The 17,453-nt window shown below is 37.5% G+C and overlaps 1 protein-coding gene across 2 annotated transcripts; it reads left to right on the forward strand.

The window, feature by feature from the left end:
* The first annotated feature begins 2,605 nt into the window (after positions 1 to 2,605).
* Positions 2,606 to 6,785, forward strand: LOC133798647 (YTH domain-containing protein ECT2). 2 transcript variants are annotated; one of them, XM_062237067.1, is made up of 8 exons: positions 2,606 to 3,087; positions 3,391 to 3,535; positions 3,626 to 3,705; positions 4,146 to 4,568; positions 4,657 to 5,205; positions 5,312 to 5,524; positions 5,637 to 5,789; positions 6,247 to 6,785. In XM_062237067.1, the coding sequence occupies exons 1-8, from the start codon at positions 2,977 to 2,979 to the stop codon at positions 6,310 to 6,312; spliced, it is 1,740 nt and encodes a 579-aa protein (XP_062093051.1). In that variant the 5' UTR covers positions 2,606 to 2,976; the 3' UTR covers positions 6,313 to 6,785. The 2 variants fall into 2 exon arrangements, with proteins under 2 accessions (XP_062093051.1, XP_062093053.1); XM_062237069.1 differs by having other exon boundaries at positions 2,607 to 3,087; positions 3,629 to 3,705.
* Positions 6,786 to 17,453: the final 10,668 nt, after the last annotated feature.

Below are 17,453 nucleotides of genomic sequence, written 5' to 3' on the forward strand. Positions count from 1 at the left end.
ATTTGTTAAAGCTAGAGAAAGAAAGTTGGCAGTGGTGTTGGTATACGTAGATGATCTGATCATCACTGGAGATGACGAAGGGGAAATTCGTCAAACGAGAGAGAATTCACCAGGCCGCTTCCAAATGAAAGAGCTTGGAGAGCTCAAACACTTTTTGGGATTAGAGGTCGATCGTACAAAAGAAGAGTTGCTTCTTTGTCAACAAAAGTATGCGATAGACCTGCTAGAGAGGTTTGGGATGCTGGATTGTAAACCAATCTCAACACCGATGGAACCAAATGGAAAATTGTGTGCGCACGAAGGAAAAGATTTGGAGGATGCATCCATGTATCGGCAGATAGTAGGTAGTCTAATCTACTTGACCTTAACTTGTCCTAATATCTCTTATTCAGTTGGAGTCATGAGTCGATACATGCAAAATCCAAAGAAGTCTCATTTAGAAGTAGTTCGACGGATACTCAGATATATAAAAGGTACAATAGACTATGGTCTTATGTACAAGAAGGGTGAAAGTTGCAAACTAGTTGGCTATTGTGACCCTGACTATGCAGGGGATCACGATACTCATAGATCAACTACGGGGTATATGTTTATGCTTGGATCTGGAATGATTTCTTGGTGTAGTAAGAGACAACCGACAGTGTCTTTGTCAACAACCGAAGCAGAATACCGAGCAGTAGCAATGGCAGCTCAAGAGAGTACTTGGTTGATAAAGCTAATGAAAGATTTGCACCAACCAATAGATTATGCGATGCCGTTGTACAGTGACAATCAATCAACAATTCGTCTGGCAGAAAATCCAATCTTTCATGCAAGGACTAAACACGTGGAAGTGCACTATCATTTTCTTCGAGAGAAAGTTCTGCAATACGAGATTTTAATGAAACAAGTGAAGACAGATAAGCAAGTTGCAGACTTGTTCACAAAAAGCTTGAGTATCGGAAAGTTTGAAAACTTTCGCCATCAACTTGGAATAGTTCAAAGAATGGGAGATAACATTGAAGGGGAGTGTTAAAATCAATATTAGCTCATAAACAAATTAAATTGTCTTCAACATTTTAAATGTCAGCATTGGTCTTTAATTAACTGTCGGCGTTGGGGTCAATAGCGATAGTTAAAAGCAACGGTGACAGCTATCAGCTGTCGGCGTTGGTCTCTATGCTTACAATTTTTAACTGTCGGCGTAGAGTCCCGCTAATCAATTACGATAGTCAACAGAGTTGACTGTCGTGGTTGGGTGTCGGGAAATGCCAATTTTGTAGTAGTGTCAGTGTTGGGGGAATGCTTAGGTAGATCTTTAGATCGTTGAAAGCACGGTGTTGTTCGTCTTCCCAGATGGTGTTTGTTGATTTCCTAATGCTCTAAAAGAAAGGCTGGCATCTATTAAACATTTGTGAGATAAACTAACTAAGTGTCACAATATTACCTGTGATTTTCTGGATATCACGCATTGTCTAGGGCTCTTGAACTTCGAAAAAAGAAGCAATTTGGGTAGGGTTAGCTTCTATTCCTCTTATGTTGACAACGTGTCCCAATAATTTGCCCGAGGAGACTCCAAACGTGCACTTGGCTGAGTTAAGCTATATCAGGGACAAACCGCCGCTGCTTGTGCTTGACTGCTGGGAAGTCTTTTGAGATGTTCAAATGATGTGTCAAGATTGCTGGGCCAATGCTCGATGTATCTTGTGTCGTCCACGCAAATATGGTACTGTGTTCCTTTAAAAAATTGATGAGTTGAGTTTTCTCTGCTTCAGGGAGTTAGGCATTTACTAGCAATGTTTTGATTGTGTTAGTAGCGTCTATGGAGATTTCTTTGAGTTCATCCACTGCGGTGAGTGAACGTTCTGAATTGTCTTCGTCCTCTACTTCTTTCAGATATGTGGATAATTTGCCCATTGATTGCTATTGTGGGTCTTTGGTCGAAGAGCTTGTTGAGGCATTTACTAACAAAGTCTGCTTTCGTTTTTTCCTTCTGTTGGATTTTTTAATTGATGACATGTTGCATCTGACGAGCTTATTTTAGGAAATTGGGTTGGGTCAAATATTTTAGGCCCAACAATTTCAATCCATAATTAGTCCTTATCCAAAAATATAAATTGATATTACTTGAGACATTTTTTTTAGATCAAACATAGCTAATAATGAATACGACTCAATGACATATAATAAGATCATCTAAAGCCCATACCAAAACGGATACCTTTCTGAAAAGCTACCAGCTCGCCAGTGAGATCATAATATTAAATTTTAATACTTCAATATTTTATGCTTAGGCAATGAAGCTTTTTTTTTTAATTGGCAATGAAACTTTCACATTTAAAGAAAATAAGATAAAAAAGAGAGAAAGGGAGAAGAGAAAAATGAGAAACGTGGAAGCCTCAACGCCCTCGCTTTCTTATTATATATATTCTTTAAAGATTTCATAAATCAATAATTTCGTAATTAAATAACAGTGGAAAAGGATTTATTATTATTATTATTGTTTAATTGGGAAAGGAATTTGTATTACAATGAGATTTTAAAAAATTAAAGCTTTAAAAGAAGCGTATTGAATTATTTTGAGTTATATTCATAAAAAAAAAAAAGGAATTATTTTGTGGTGACGTTTGAGCTGCCACTAGCCCTCTTCTTGTTCTCTCTACTCTCTTCTCATTTCTTCTTCACAAAACCAAAACCAAAACCAAAACCATTTCTTTCTCTTTGTTGGTCAACTCTAAGCTCCACAATCTCTCTCTCTCTCTCTCCCTCTCCTCTATTTTCCATACAAACCAAATAGAGATACTTTGTATACTACAAAACACACACATACACGAATTCAAATCATTTTTTTCTTTATTTTTTAACAAAAAAAAAATCAAAAACAAACATACACGAATATATTCATAATTTTGTTTCAACTATTTTAGTTTACTATTCTGGAAATTTTTTTCCAAGCTTTCTGATAATTACTTGGGAGATAAGATAAGATAAGAGAAGATGGCTGCTCCTCAATTTCCAAATGTTAAAAAACAAGGAGAGAAGAAAGAAGCTCTCAGAGTTGATGATAGCTTTCGATTGGAATCCAATCATTATTCCCCTACCAAGCTGGTATTTTTCTTCTTTTTCTTTTATTTTCTTATAAGTTTTATTGCGCAAGTTTTTTTTTTTATTATTTTCAATACCCAGATAAGCAAAAGGCTTAATTTAGCAGATAAGATTAGTGAACTCATAGATGCATGCTTGAAAATTTGAAAAGCCATCCTGGGCTATCACATATATACAGATATGAATGGATAAACACAAGGAGTGGCTTGATTTGATTAGTTGAATAGATGGTTTTTTTACTGCTTTTTGATTCTGGGAATACATACATCTATTGGTTTTGAGTTTGAATTGTGCCTATGTCTTTAGGATATTTCCAAGGAAGGAAGTCCTTCTGAGTCTTCTATAACACCTTCTCTGATGGATTCTGTGGCTTCTGCCAAAGAAAATCACGCCCATAATCATTCTCAGGCTGCTTATCCAAGCACCACCTCGTATGGTTACTACTATCCAGGTTTTGGTCCAGCTCTTACGTAAAAGTAATTTTATATTACTTGAGTAGTCGTTTCATATTTATCTTTCCACGTTTACAATAGTATTTTAGCAGGTTACAATGGCTCTCTTGGAGATTTTTACAACCAAGGATACTACATTGCCGGGAATGCAATGGAGCAACAATACCCTGTAAGCCTCTTCAGTTGTTTTCCAATTTCTAATGCTCAAAATTCTACATTATGTTCCCTGCTATTTGTTCCTCATGCATGATTTATCTGTATATATTTAGTCCATCAACCCAATTCATAAAAGAAAACCCCAAGATGGTCCTCTAAATTATGGTCATGATTGGATTTCATCTCTGATTTATGGTGCAAAAAGTCTACCAATTAGGTTACCTTCTGAACTAATTGATGATTTTTGTAGCTTGAATTTCTGCTATCTGTAATTTACAAGGCCTAGTAAAGTAGCCCTGCTGATTATTAACCTTTAAATGACTGCCGTTATTTGCTCTGTTTTGGATTTAAATATCAATATGTTTTTAGCCTCTACCGTACTGTTATGAGTTTATTAATATCATTCAATCTTACTACTAGTTTATCTTACATTTGTTTTTCTTTCCTGATCAGGTTGTGCAAGCAGATAGTGGATCCTTTGTCTACATGATGCCCGGGCTCTATCCTGGATACGATTCTTATACACCTTACATGCCTGTTAGTACTATCACTGTTGATGGACAATATGTTGGTCAAGAGGTTTACCCACCAAGTCCCATGTTTCAGTCTCCCATTCCTTCACCTGAGTATGGTGCAACTCTCTCTCATGGGGATCTAGTGCAGGCACCCTACCTTTGGAGCTCATCTCTTGTTGGTGATGGAACTTATGAAAATGGATATGTTGGATTGTTGGAAATTCCAGCTTCCAAAACAGATTTCTCCGTTCCAGTTGTTTCCATGGCCCAACCACCTAAGTCTTCTAAACTTTCAGGCTCTGTCAATCGTTCTTCAGATGCTATATCAGGTCAAACCAAGAAGCTAAAGCCATTGAACAAGGTATATTGGTTATCTCTCTTTCCTTGTAACACTAATTCCTAAGTCCTCTCATTAACCAAAATTTCTGATATTTCTGAAAATATTTCAGGCCTCATCTCATACCCCAAGTTTCCACTCAGATTTACCCGCCCAAGGTTATTATACAGTTGCAAAATTTCCTGTCTATGGTCCAGGAAAGAGTGGCTTGCTCTACTCAAACAACTCGGTTAATTTGAAACCAAATGTAAAGGGATGGGGAGGCAGTGAAAAGTTAAAAGCAAGAAGCAAGGTTAACAGTGTTAGTCATGTTACTTTACTCGATGACAAGAATCGTGATACAGTTCATGCAAAAAGTGCATTGAGGTCTGGAGGGAATGCTTCTCAGTCCTTGGCTACTGATGAGGTTGGAAATGGCGCCAGCATAACTTCTCCAATCAGGAGAGATGAATATAATCTTCCGGAGTTTTCAACCAAATATGATCATGCATACTTCTTTGTAATTAAATCGTACAGTGAAGATGATATTCATAAGAGCATCAAGTACAATGTTTGGGCTAGCACACCCAATGGGAATAAGAGACTGAATAGTGCATATCAAGAAGCACAAGAGAGGATGACAGATAAAGGGAGCAAGTGTCCTGTGTTCCTTTTCTTTTCAGTATGTTTTATAACTTTCTCATGACCTTGATACTTGCCTAACTTGTACTCCCAAAGATGAGTGACTGATGCCTCTAGTTCCAACTTTTATTTTATTTGTGGTTCAGGTAAATGCTAGTGGGCAGTTCTGTGGGGTAGCTGAAATGACTGGACCAGTGGATTTTAATAAGAGTATGGATTTCTGGCAACAGAGCAAGTGGAGTGGTTATTTTCCGGTCAAGTGGCATATCATTAAGGATGTTCCAAATGCACAATTGCGGCACATAATACTTGAGAATAATGAGAACAAGCCCGTAACGAATAGTAGAGACACTCAGGAGGTGTGCTTCCATTATTTGTTATTTACAGTAACATATGCATGCATGTTGGTTTTTAATGAATTTTGTACTCTGCCCCACTGAGCTTACTTTTGCTTATCTTTTATTTTTACAGGTGAAATTCCATCAAGGTATCGAAATCTTAAATATTCTAAAAAATTATGCTTTAAACACTTCCATATTGGACGACTTCGATTTTTACGAAAACCGTCAGAAAATTATGCAAGAGAAAAGGGTCAGGCAATCTGTGCCTAATCATGATCTGCAGGTATGTTATATTCTTTGTGCTGTTTTGTTTGGTTTTTATCCTAGTATTTTCTGGTAATTGATTATAAACACAATTATTTTCTCAGGAGCTTATAAGCTTGTGAAAAGCTTTTTCCAGAGTTAGTGTAATTATTTGTGTGGCTGAGGATTTAGGAATAATATGTTATCAGGATCCTAACATTGGAAAAGTGATTCTCTTTTCTTTTTAACTACAAATCATTAGGAATAAAGCAGGTTCCTAAATACAAATAGCATAGTGGGGGATTGTTCCACCATTGAAATTTTGAAATGTGGGTGAACTTTATTCTCTACATAAAAATAGTGTCAAATGAGAGTGATTCTTTCCCCCTTTATTGTTTCCTCTAAACAATCTGATACTCTTATATTGCATGAATAGTTGTCTCCTCCCTAGGTGTATCGATTTGTAAATGTTCCTCGTGTGTTTAATCATTTTGCAGCCGAAGGTGGAAGATTTAACTGCCAGTTTTCAGGCTGTAAATGTATCTTCTGCAAAAGACACCTGAGGGACTTCATGCAGAGGCAGAGTGGAGGTAGAGAAATGGAAATGAAGTATCCCAGAAGATAAGCAGCCTCATTGGTCAGCTTGTAATATTTGGTGATGATGCTCCTGAAAAAATAAAAATTATTAAAATGAAAATCTCAAATATGAAAACCAGATAGAAAAAGGGTTCACATAGTGGGTATGGGGGGCTGGAACTATAGCTTTTGGTTGCAGCCAATGATTGATATGGCAAATGGAGATTTGTCACAGAATATGAATGTTTTTCTTTTCCTTCTCTCTTTTGTTGATTTCCCCTTCACATGATTTGTAGTTATTGTTTCCTTGATTCTGCACCCCCCCAACACCTTCACACATACCTGTCTTCAGGGTACAAATGTAATTTTAGTACAAGCAAACGGGTGGTCAGTGGGTGGTGGTTGGCTTATACTATAATGTTTCAACAATATCAATAATGAAGAATAAGCAGTTTCCTTTTTTGATGTGTTTCTTTATGAAAAAAATAAATGGTGTTATGGATTTGAGTAGATTTTGTATGTTTTGGTTCTTTTGTTTTATTCGTATAGGTTATGAAAGTGTGAATGTGAAAAAGTTGGATTCCAAAGTAGTAGTAGAAGAGGATTGAAGCACATGGGAAGAGAATTTCTAGGGCCAAGCATGGTGTTGTGCGTATCAAATATGGACTAAAGGAGGGTTTATATGGTATATGCTTCCCATGAACAAATTGATCCTTTATGGTAATGAATGAAGCTCTTGAAATGAGAAACGCTAATATTTATTTATATATATACACACACACGAGAGTTATTGGTGGTAAAACCCTATATTTTACATTTTGTTACACTCAACTCTCCAACACTATCTTGTTTCAACACTATCTTGTTTTGGCATTTGGTAATGACTTATATTCATATGTTTACTAATGTAAGGAATGAGAGAGATAAGTGGGGTAAGGGAGAAATCAATGGAAATACTTCTCCCAAATACCAAGGGAATCCCATTATCCCCCATGACTTTTTTATTTATTTAATTTTTTTAAAGTAAAAATAAAAGGACAATTTTGTCTTTAAAAAATACATCTCACCAAAATACTACATTATTTCTTTTTAATAAAACAAATGATAATTTAGTCAATATAATATTCTGATTTCGTTTCCCAATTAAGTAAAGAGGATAAAACGATTATAATTCTCTTTACAGTCAGTTTTAGTAAACAACATAATACAAATAGTGATTTTGATTCTTCTACATTTTATTCTCATTTATTTCTCCATTAATTTACTCTAATTACATTACAGACTAGTAAATGTTAGTTCAATACTGTTATTTGCTAGCATGGAAACACGTGGTCATCTCTTATTCGTCCACATCATAATTTGAGATCCAAGCCATCAATAAAAAAAAATATTTTAACTGATTTTAAAAGAGAAAAGTAATTAAAAATATATTTAAAATTTTAAACAAAATTAAAAACTAAATATCATTAAAATGAGCTCAAAGAATAATTTATTGCAAAAAAAATGGAACTAAACATTAAAAATCATTTCAAAAAGGAAAAAAAAAACTAAATATCAAAACTTACTTTTTCTTTTTTGGATCAATAGATTGAGTGAGTGATGGTGAAAGGCATAGATTGGGAGATAAAGTGAGGGATAGTGAAAGGGAGAGATCGAGAGATTGTTGCACAGACAGAGCAGTTGGTTCGGTAAGGCAACAATTGGGTTGAGGCCTTCGTCGACGAGAGGAAGGATTGGATTTGGCAAGGGTCTGGTGCGCTGAGTGTTGGGGATATGGCTATAAAAAATCTTTGAACATTGCAATTCAAATGAATAAACCTAAGATAGTCTACTTTACAATGTAGGAATAACACAAATAAAATCAAGTGATAGAATATACTTTTTGAGATATAGAACCTTATTTACATAAAACCATAAGTCTATGATTTCATGTAAATCAATGGATGTAACAAAGACTTGACACAAATTGAGATTTTTTGTCCAAAAATCCCTATTGATAGCCTCCCCTTGGAGAATGCTTGAACCTACTACAAGTGGAATGAGAATGGGATTTACAAGTCTTGAATCTTCATACAAGTCAAGCTTTTTTTATGAAGATCTTCGAGAAAACTAGTAATCTTGAGAGCTAGAGAGAGAGAGAGGCGAGTGATCAATTCACCAAAAACTCAAATGACCCTTTTAAATAGTATAGGAACCCTCATTAATCTCAACCAATAAGATTATAGCATTTTAATTTTAATTTGTATAAAAAACACGACGTTGTACGGTCCTATACGGACCGCCTAGGCAACGTGTCGCCTGCACCTAAGCGATGCATCACCACCATGCATGCAATGTGTCGCCTGTATGGGGCTTTCAGTCCCCAGCGACGCTTCGCCTCCCAGAGGTGACGCAACGCTAGTCAACCTGACTTTGCGCCCCAGAACTTGCCCCAAAACATCTCTAAATGCCTCCAAATTTTTTTGGTATTCTTATACACTCCAAAGAAACACTTTGGACCCAAAAAGATAATTCATAGATGCCTATACAAAATTTCAACTCATTCAAGTTAACTTTAGTGAAACTGTTATAGTTTTTGCACCACTTTGTGCCTAACCAATTTCACAATGTATTTAACCAATTATAGCAATCCCCCGCTTAGTTAAATACATCCTCCTTTTCTAGCCCGAATGATATTGGTGCATAAAATAAAGTACATTTTGGGTTTTAACTTTATCTTAGTGAAAACACTACAAAGCTTCTATTGAAATGCTAAGGTATTCTTAAAAGATTGAACCATGCATTCCTAGTGATAAAAACCGATAATATCTCACACACCTCTAACTGATTACTCATGTATTTCCCACTTTTCGTGCTCAGAACTTTTATGGCCTTGTGTTTATCCATTCATGAACCATCCAAAGAGAAAACTCATACTCTCTTGAGAGACAGCACCACCTCTAGGTTCACATAGGTGAAATTCTTACAACATATTTTCCACCTTTAGAGATGCTTGTTGCTCTTAAGCTGAATTTCATTAAAAGCCATTGGCTTAACCCTCATTTCCGATAGCAACCAACATTAACTATCCTTGATGGGACTTTAAGTCGTTAATGTTGTCAACTATTCATTTATCAACAACTTGTTCTTACCCATTGAACTCTATACTCGATGTAAACAAGCTTTGAGTTAGATTATCATCATTGAGGAATCTATTTGTCAGGGAGTTTTAATCCCATCCCACTATTTGTAGAACTCACCAAATCTCTCCCTAGAGGTTTGGTAAACGGATCTGCTAAATTCTCACATGATTTGTTATACGAAATTGATATGACTCCCTTATCAATCAATTCTCTTATGTAGTCATGTCTTAGACTTATATGTCTAGACTTCCCATTATATATCTTATTGTAAGCTCTAATCAAAGTGGCTTGATTATCACAATGTATCGATATCGTCGATACATCAATTGCGGTTTTTGGTATCTGCATCATTAGATCTCTTAGCCACTCGACCTCTTTCCTGGTTGTCGCTAGAGCTATAAACTCGGACTCCATGGTTGAGTGACATATACATGTTTGTTTCTTAGATCCCCAATAAATTGCACCCTCACCAAGGGTGAATACCGAACTAGTTGTAGAGAGATTATCTCCTACACCGGATATCCAACTTGCATAAGAATATCCCTCAAGTATCTTAGGAAAATTTGAGTATTGGAGGTACATGTCTTTAGTCATTTTGAGGTATCCAAAGACCCTTTTCTATGGCCTTCCAATGTTTGATAAATGGATTGCTAGTAAGCCTACTTAGTTTACTAATCGCAAATGTAATATATGTTCTTGTACAATGAGCAACATACATCAAACTCCTTATTGCACTTGCATACTCTAATTGAGCCACCCCTCTCCCTTCATTATTTTCATGCTTTTGGCTTGAATCAAAGGGTGTATTTGCCTCTTTGATATTAAGATGATCAAACTTGTCAAGCATCTTATCAATATAATGAGCTAGACCTAAGGTATAATCATCCACATTTCTTCTAACCTTAATACCTAGTATGGTATCGACCTCTCCAATGTCTTTCATTTTGAACGTAGAAGAGAGAAATCCATTCGTTTCTAATATGTCTTTCATGTCATTACTTAATATCAACATATCATCAACATGTAGACACACTAGGATGAAATAGTCATCACAAGTCTTAGAGTATAAGCACTTTTCTGCATTATTGTGTCTAAGCCCATCCAAAATAATGGCTTCATCAAACTTCTCATGCCAATTTTTTGGAGCTTGTTTTAAATGTTCACTTCCTCTCAGAACAAACCATTCTAAATGTTCCATGCAAACCTCATCATCGAGGTTACCATTTAGGAATGCCATTTTGACATCTATTTGATGAACATATAGGTTGTGTATTGATTATAAGGCAAATGACAATTGTATTGATGTTGTCCTTGCAACTGGTGCATAGGTATCAAAATAATCTATGCATTCTTTTTTTCTAAACCCTTTGGCGACCAACCTTTCCTTAGAGACTTGAGTGGTCCCATTAGTGTATGTTTTCTTCAAAATACTCACTCACAACCTATTGGCTTTGATCCTTGTGGTAGATCAACAATCTCCCCAGTGTGGTTAGGCATAATTGAATCCATCTCATCATTTATTGACTCCTTCCAAAAGGTGGAGTCCCTTGAGGACATAGCTTCTTGGAAGGTTTTAGGATCATCCTCCACTTGAAGTATCATTAGATACTTCCAAGTGTCTCCCTTGCGATTTCCCTCTACTAGGTAAAGTGTCTCTTCTTGAGAGGTTTATCTTGTGATCCAATCTCTTTAAGACTTTGGCTTCTTCTTGGTAATATCAATTGCTCTTCAACCGTAGAAGGTAACTCCTCTTGAGTTTCTTCTAATGAGATCGATTCTTGAGGTAACGCCATACTACCCAAGGACCGTTACGTTGTGCATTTTAAATAGTGCTAAACTCGCTAACCGAGTCATTTGGCCATAATCGTGTAACTAGGTGTGATTAACAATTTAGGGTTAAAATTTTTGGTCAAAGATACAACATTTCACTAAAACATTTACTTATACATTGGGATCCCAAAATATATTTTAAAGGTTAATTACAATAAAAGATTTACAACCATCTGACCTAAGCGGCAAAATAGGGTTTAACCCTAGTTCCTCTTTAAACCCTCGGTCGTGGTGGTCGAGTAGCCGCATATGTACACATCGTTACCTAAGCTCTTCAACTCAAGGATGATCCAACTTTCTTTTGCCTTTACCTAGCACCACATAACACCCATGAGCATAAGCTCAGCAAGAAAAATCGACATGCTCATAAATAGATAATAACATGTCACTAAATCATAATAAGCATGCCTAGTGGTAATAGCCCTATTCATGCATGTAGGAAAATCCAAATAAATGATTATGGTGCCCTGCGCTCTGTATAGATGACTGTCAAGTCAATCTAGGGATCTGCTCCATGAATAGTTGGCTAATGTGTCCATCTCTGGGGATCCGCTCCCCGAATAGATGGCTAATGAGTCCATCTCTGGGGATCTGCTCCCTGAATAGGTGGCTAATGAGTCCATCTCTGGGGATCCGCTCTCTAAGCCATGTGACGTTTCAGTCACCTGAGCCTTTTGGCCCTGACTCTAAGTAAATAGCCTTTAGACCAAACAAACACTTTAGTTTTCTTCGACCTTGGGGTCGGTCAAGCATTTAATGCTTATGTTGATTAGATCTAATCATTTCAGCTCTGCGTTCAATACGCTTATGTCGCTCTTGACTCATAGGTCAATTCCATACGACCCGTGCAGTTTCTAACTAATGAGTTAGTGCCACTCACAAGTAAGCAATGTACCCAGGCATATATCATATGTCAAATATCCAAATATAAGGCATTCAACATGCTTACTCAACATTTACTAGCATAATTATGATCATGCACATTTATAGAGACTCAAGCTCTGATCAATTCCATATTCAATATTAATGCCATACCCTGATCACATGTATCATATGCATCACATGCATCACATACTGGGTGCATTTTTCTTACCCTTGGTCCAAGCACAGGTTACCAACCCTCAAGCATGATCCTATTTCCAAGCCCCCTAGCGATAACCTAGTCACAACCATAATATAAAATTCCATAAAAAACGGGTAAATAAATACTTCTGGACCAAGTCCTAGCCTCCGGGACGTCGAATCCTACCAAATCAGGTAGTAAGATCGATCCCGAGCCCTTAAGTTTAAGTTCCCATGACTAAAAATCCACTTTGGCCACTTTTCCCCTTTTGAGTCGCGGCCCCAAACACTAGAGTCGCAGCCCCAAACACTAGAGTCGCAGCCCCATTCAAGTCAGGGCCCAAAACCCTTCTCTGACTGAATTAGCACTGCGACGCTCCTAACTGGTGGCGCGGCTCAAATAGCCCAGCAGATTCAATCACCTGCTTCATCAAACTCAAGCCACAGTGCCCAAGAACAGGGTCGTGAATCGACCTCGAGCCTAGCTAGAAAACCTCCATTTTCTCATTTTAAATCCTCCATATATCTATCCAAACATCTCCAAATCCCAAAAACAAAGTTCCAAACATCCCCATGATCCAAATCCATCAAAACCCAAATCTCAAATCATCCAAAAACTCATCAAAACATAAAATCCAATCAAAGCTTAAAAACTTGAAAACTTAAAACTTGGATTACCTCTGATTGAGTTGTTTCCCAACTAAATCCTCCAACTAATAAGCTTATAATCTTTCCTAGAATCGCTATACCTCGATCCTTGCTTGAATCCGAGTCCTAAAACTTGAGTTTCCTTCGAAAATGCGATCGAGTGTTAAAAAGGGAACGAGAGGGAGAGAGAGAAAGAACATTCTGAACGTTCTTTTATAATTTTGACAGGTTACTTCAAGCTTAGGTAACCTCAAGCAAATCCTAATGCTCGGGGTCCCAAAAACGGCCCCCAGGGTGAAATAGTCAAAATTCCTAGAATTTCCCCCTGATCTCACTAACTCCAAATTTATCATCAAATATTTATTCCCATTACCCAATATCTCGGTAATGTGCTAAATACCCAAAATACCCCTTGACTCACTCCGAGTCAAGTATGGATCCCGTTGTGACTTTCCCACTAGTTTGCCTCCTTGGATCGTCTCGTGCTGAGTAACCCAAGCATAACCAAATAATAATGAAGCACCACACACATACCACATATATGCCAAATATACCCAAAACGGGCCAAATTATGAAAATGGACCAATTAAACAGAAAGGGGTCTACATGCATATTTAATACACGTAACACATGCATATCAAGTCATATTATGATATAACTCACATAAGCACATAATGATACACATAAATATCATATAATCATATAATTCCAAAATTTTCCATCCTGGCCCCCTAATCAAGGCCTTAAGCCTTATTAGGAAATTTGGATCATTACACTTGAGGCTTGTTGTCACTATACAACAAATTCTCAAAGAACTCAACTTCTCTTGATTCAGTTATAACATTGGACTCCAAGTCTAATAGCCTATATGTAACGCCCTGGATAGCCAGGACCATTACACTGTGTGTTTATAAAGTGCCAGACTTGCTAACCAAGTCATTAGTATAAAATCGTGTTACTGAAACTGTAAAGGAACTAGGGTTAAAAGCGTTTTGGTCCCAAAAGTCACGTTTTCATTAAGAAACATTGTTTATTTACACGGGATCCCAAAAATAATAGTTTAAAGGCCATTTACAAAAGTTACAAGGTTTAAATACAATAACCAGCCATACTAAGGCAAAACGAGCAGTTAGGTAATCCCTGTCCTGACTCACTCCTCGATCATGGTGATCGAACAGCTGGCTAAGTACATTCCACCTCAGGGCTCTCCACCTCAGGCTTGATCCAGTTTACCCTTTCCTTTACCTGCACCATGTAGCACCCGTGAGCCATGGCCCAGCAAGAAAACACAACAACAACAGAGCATGAACAATTAACAAGCAAATCAATAACTCATATTGCACCTCATAAACTCAGATATGTCATCAGTCAATATAACCAAGTATTCTACATGCCAAGCATTTCAATTCATATCATTCACAATTCACAAATGATAACCAGGGCTAGCGCCCTCAGGTTGCTCCCTCTGTTATCCCGTTGTTCCTGGCTCCCAGTGGTCAATTCGCGCCCTGTGCGCTAAGATCACGTACGGTACTCTTAGACCGCTTTCACATGTCCCATGGCATGATACCAACTTTGACACAATATAACTTTCGGGAGCACTTAGTCCCATCACAATCTCACAACCGGGTGCAGTTTTCTTACCTTTCAATTCACTGATTTCTGATGCCACGAAGCCGCGAGCACGGTCCTCTACCCCGAGCCTCTCCAAAGTCCTAATCACAACACAAATGAAACATCCTTTGTCACTAATCAATCCAAAGCTACCTCCCCGTAACCAATCCCATACTCTCGGAACCCCCAAATCCCTAAAACAATGTACCGAAGACATCCCCCGAATCCCCGGAGCAAGGGCTCAAAATTGCAAATTCTAACATCCTGAAATTGGCCTAGCGCCGCGGCGCCCAGCAAGTTTGAGCCGCGGCGCCCAGCAAGTCAGAAACCCCATCATGCCCAGAAACAGCCTTGCGCCGCGGCGTGCTAGAACAGCGCCGCGGCGCTCCTTCGCGAGCCCAGAATTCTGGGTTTTTCCCATGCGTTTCCTCGAACCCAAATCACTCCAAATCATCCCAACTTCATTCCCAAGCCCCAAAACTTATTTAAAACCCCACATAGACCAACCAACAACCTATAAACACTATAATCCAGCTCAACTACACAATCACCCACAGAATTCACACTTAAATTCAGACTCTAACACTTAAGCTAAAACTTGAGAAAAGTACAAACCAGTCCTCTAAATCCTTAAACTATAACAACTACGAAATTGCAAACATACTTAATACCCTTACCTCAATCAGAAATTCGACCTGAGCTTCCTCCAATCCAAGCTTGAGCTGAATTCCACCTTAACAAACCAGCTGAATTCCATGCAAGACAAACCATGGCTGTCTCTCAATTCTTTCAAAAACCAAATTCAGAACTTAACAAAACAGGGACCAATTCCTTACCTCTGAGTTTTCTTGGCCTAAGCTTGGTTGATAACTTCAATCACCCCCTTGATTCTCCTTCCAAGAGCTAAAGTTCAGCTTCCCTTTTCCTCCTTTCTTTTGTTCTACTTCTAGGTCTCCAATATTCAGCATAAACCAACTCCCAAAATGTTGTACGTAAATGTTTTTCCTTCAGCTCAAACTCATCTATTTACTGCCAAAAGACCATTTTAACCATCCTTAAATATCCTTTTCTAACTAACCCTCAAGGGTACACTTGTCTTTTACCTACTTTACAGTTTTACCACTTATCCAACAAAACCTGTTACTCTCTATGGTTACTAACAGTTACACAAATTACCAAATCACTAGTTACCATTATCTAGCTCTCTAGGACCGTCTCGGCACGTGCATCACATTGAAATCACCGCACCCACGTAGTACAAATCACATGTCATAATTATCACATAACATAATACACATAGTCATATAACATGCTTAAAATTACAATCATGCATCTTAGTCATAAAAATCACACATAATTCCCATTATGCCCTCCCGGCACACTAATCAAGGCCCTTAAGCCTTATTAGTGAATTTGGGTCGTTACACTATAGGCCTTGCTATTTGAGGCATAGCCTACAAATACATATTTAATTGCCCTTGGACCCAATTTGGTCCTGTTAGGCTCCATGCTCTTGCAATAGGCAAGACACTCCCACACTTTGAGATACCCTAGGTTGGGTCTCTTTCCTTTCCATATCTCATGTGGTAAAATTTGATTCTTCTTTAGAGGAATCCACTTTAGAACATGACAAGCGGTTAGCAAGGCTTTTCTCCATAACACAAAACTCAATTTTGCATGTAATAGCATAGCATTTATCATTTGAACATGTGTTCAATTCTTTCTTTCCGTCATACCATTCTTTTTAGGGTGTATAAGGGATTGTACATTCATGTATTATACCATCCATTTCACAAAGAAGTTGAATTCATTGGAAAAGTATTCACCGCCCCGACCACTTCTTATTACTTTGATTTTATTTTCCAATTGATTTTCAACTTTGACTTTATAAATTTTAAACATGCTAAAGGCTTCATCCTTATTCTTAAGCAAGTACACATATGCGAATCTAGAACAATCATCAATAAAAGGTAATAAAGTGTTGAGGTTGGTTAAATACATGGTGGAATTGTTTAGGCAGGAAGAGGTGTTAAAACAACAATGATTTCACAAAAGTCAACATGTGAAAGTTGACTTTGAGTATAGGCATTTTTAAATCAAACTTTTGGGTCAAAAAAAATTATTTGGAGTATACGAGAGTACCCAAAAATTTTGGGAGCATTTGGAGGTGTTTTGAGACATCTAATGGAATTGTATTACAGAGGCATCGACAATACGTCACTCAGGCTCTCAAAACCCTAGAGAGAGAAGTATCAAGCGACGTGTCACCGATATAGGGTGACGTATCACCTGGTATAGGGCGATGTATTGCCTAGCGCGTCACCTGGTCCGTTACGGAATGTCTGTACGGTTACTTGTTTTAGCTTTAAAACTTAAATTTAAATGCTCTAATCTCATTGGTTGAGTCTACTGAGGATCCTATACTATTTAAGGTGTTCAAATGAGTTCATTGGTGACTTGATCACTCACTTCTTTCTCTCACTAAAGAAGAACTCTCTCTCTCTCTAGCTCCAATATTACTATTTTTCTCCAAGATCTTCATCAAGAAAGCTTGAATTGCATGGAGATCTAAGGCTTGTGAATCCCAATCTCATTCCACTAGTTGTAGCTTCAAGCATCTTCAAAGGAAGGCTAGGAATAGGGATTTTTCGACAACAAATATTCATTTGTGTAAAGCCTTATCACTTTTGTGTCTCGCATAAAATCATAGCTTGTGATTTTATGCCCCTAGGGTTTGTTCTTCAAGGAGGGTTTACTCTAAACTTTTTGTCCATTCTGTTTATGTAATTTGTGTTTAACTATTCTACGAGATTTATTTACTTGTATGATTTTGTCATTGAGTTGTAATACAA

The sequence above is a fragment of the Humulus lupulus genome, chromosome 8 (assembly GCF_963169125.1).
Source record: "Humulus lupulus chromosome 8, drHumLupu1.1, whole genome shotgun sequence".
NCBI classification, from domain to species: Eukaryota; Viridiplantae; Streptophyta; class Magnoliopsida; order Rosales; family Cannabaceae; genus Humulus; species Humulus lupulus.

Coding starts and splice junctions, on each gene's coding strand:
- LOC133798647 (XM_062237067.1), top strand. CDS start 2,977: ATGGCTGCTCCTCAATTTCCAAATGTTAAAAAACAAGGAGAGAAGAAA. Junction 4,569..4,656: donor AGCTAAAGCCATTGAACAAG/GTATATTGGTTA, acceptor AAAATATTTCAG/GCCTCATCTCATACCCCAAG. Junction 5,790..6,246: donor TGCCTAATCATGATCTGCAG/GTATGTTATATT, acceptor ATCATTTTGCAG/CCGAAGGTGGAAGATTTAAC.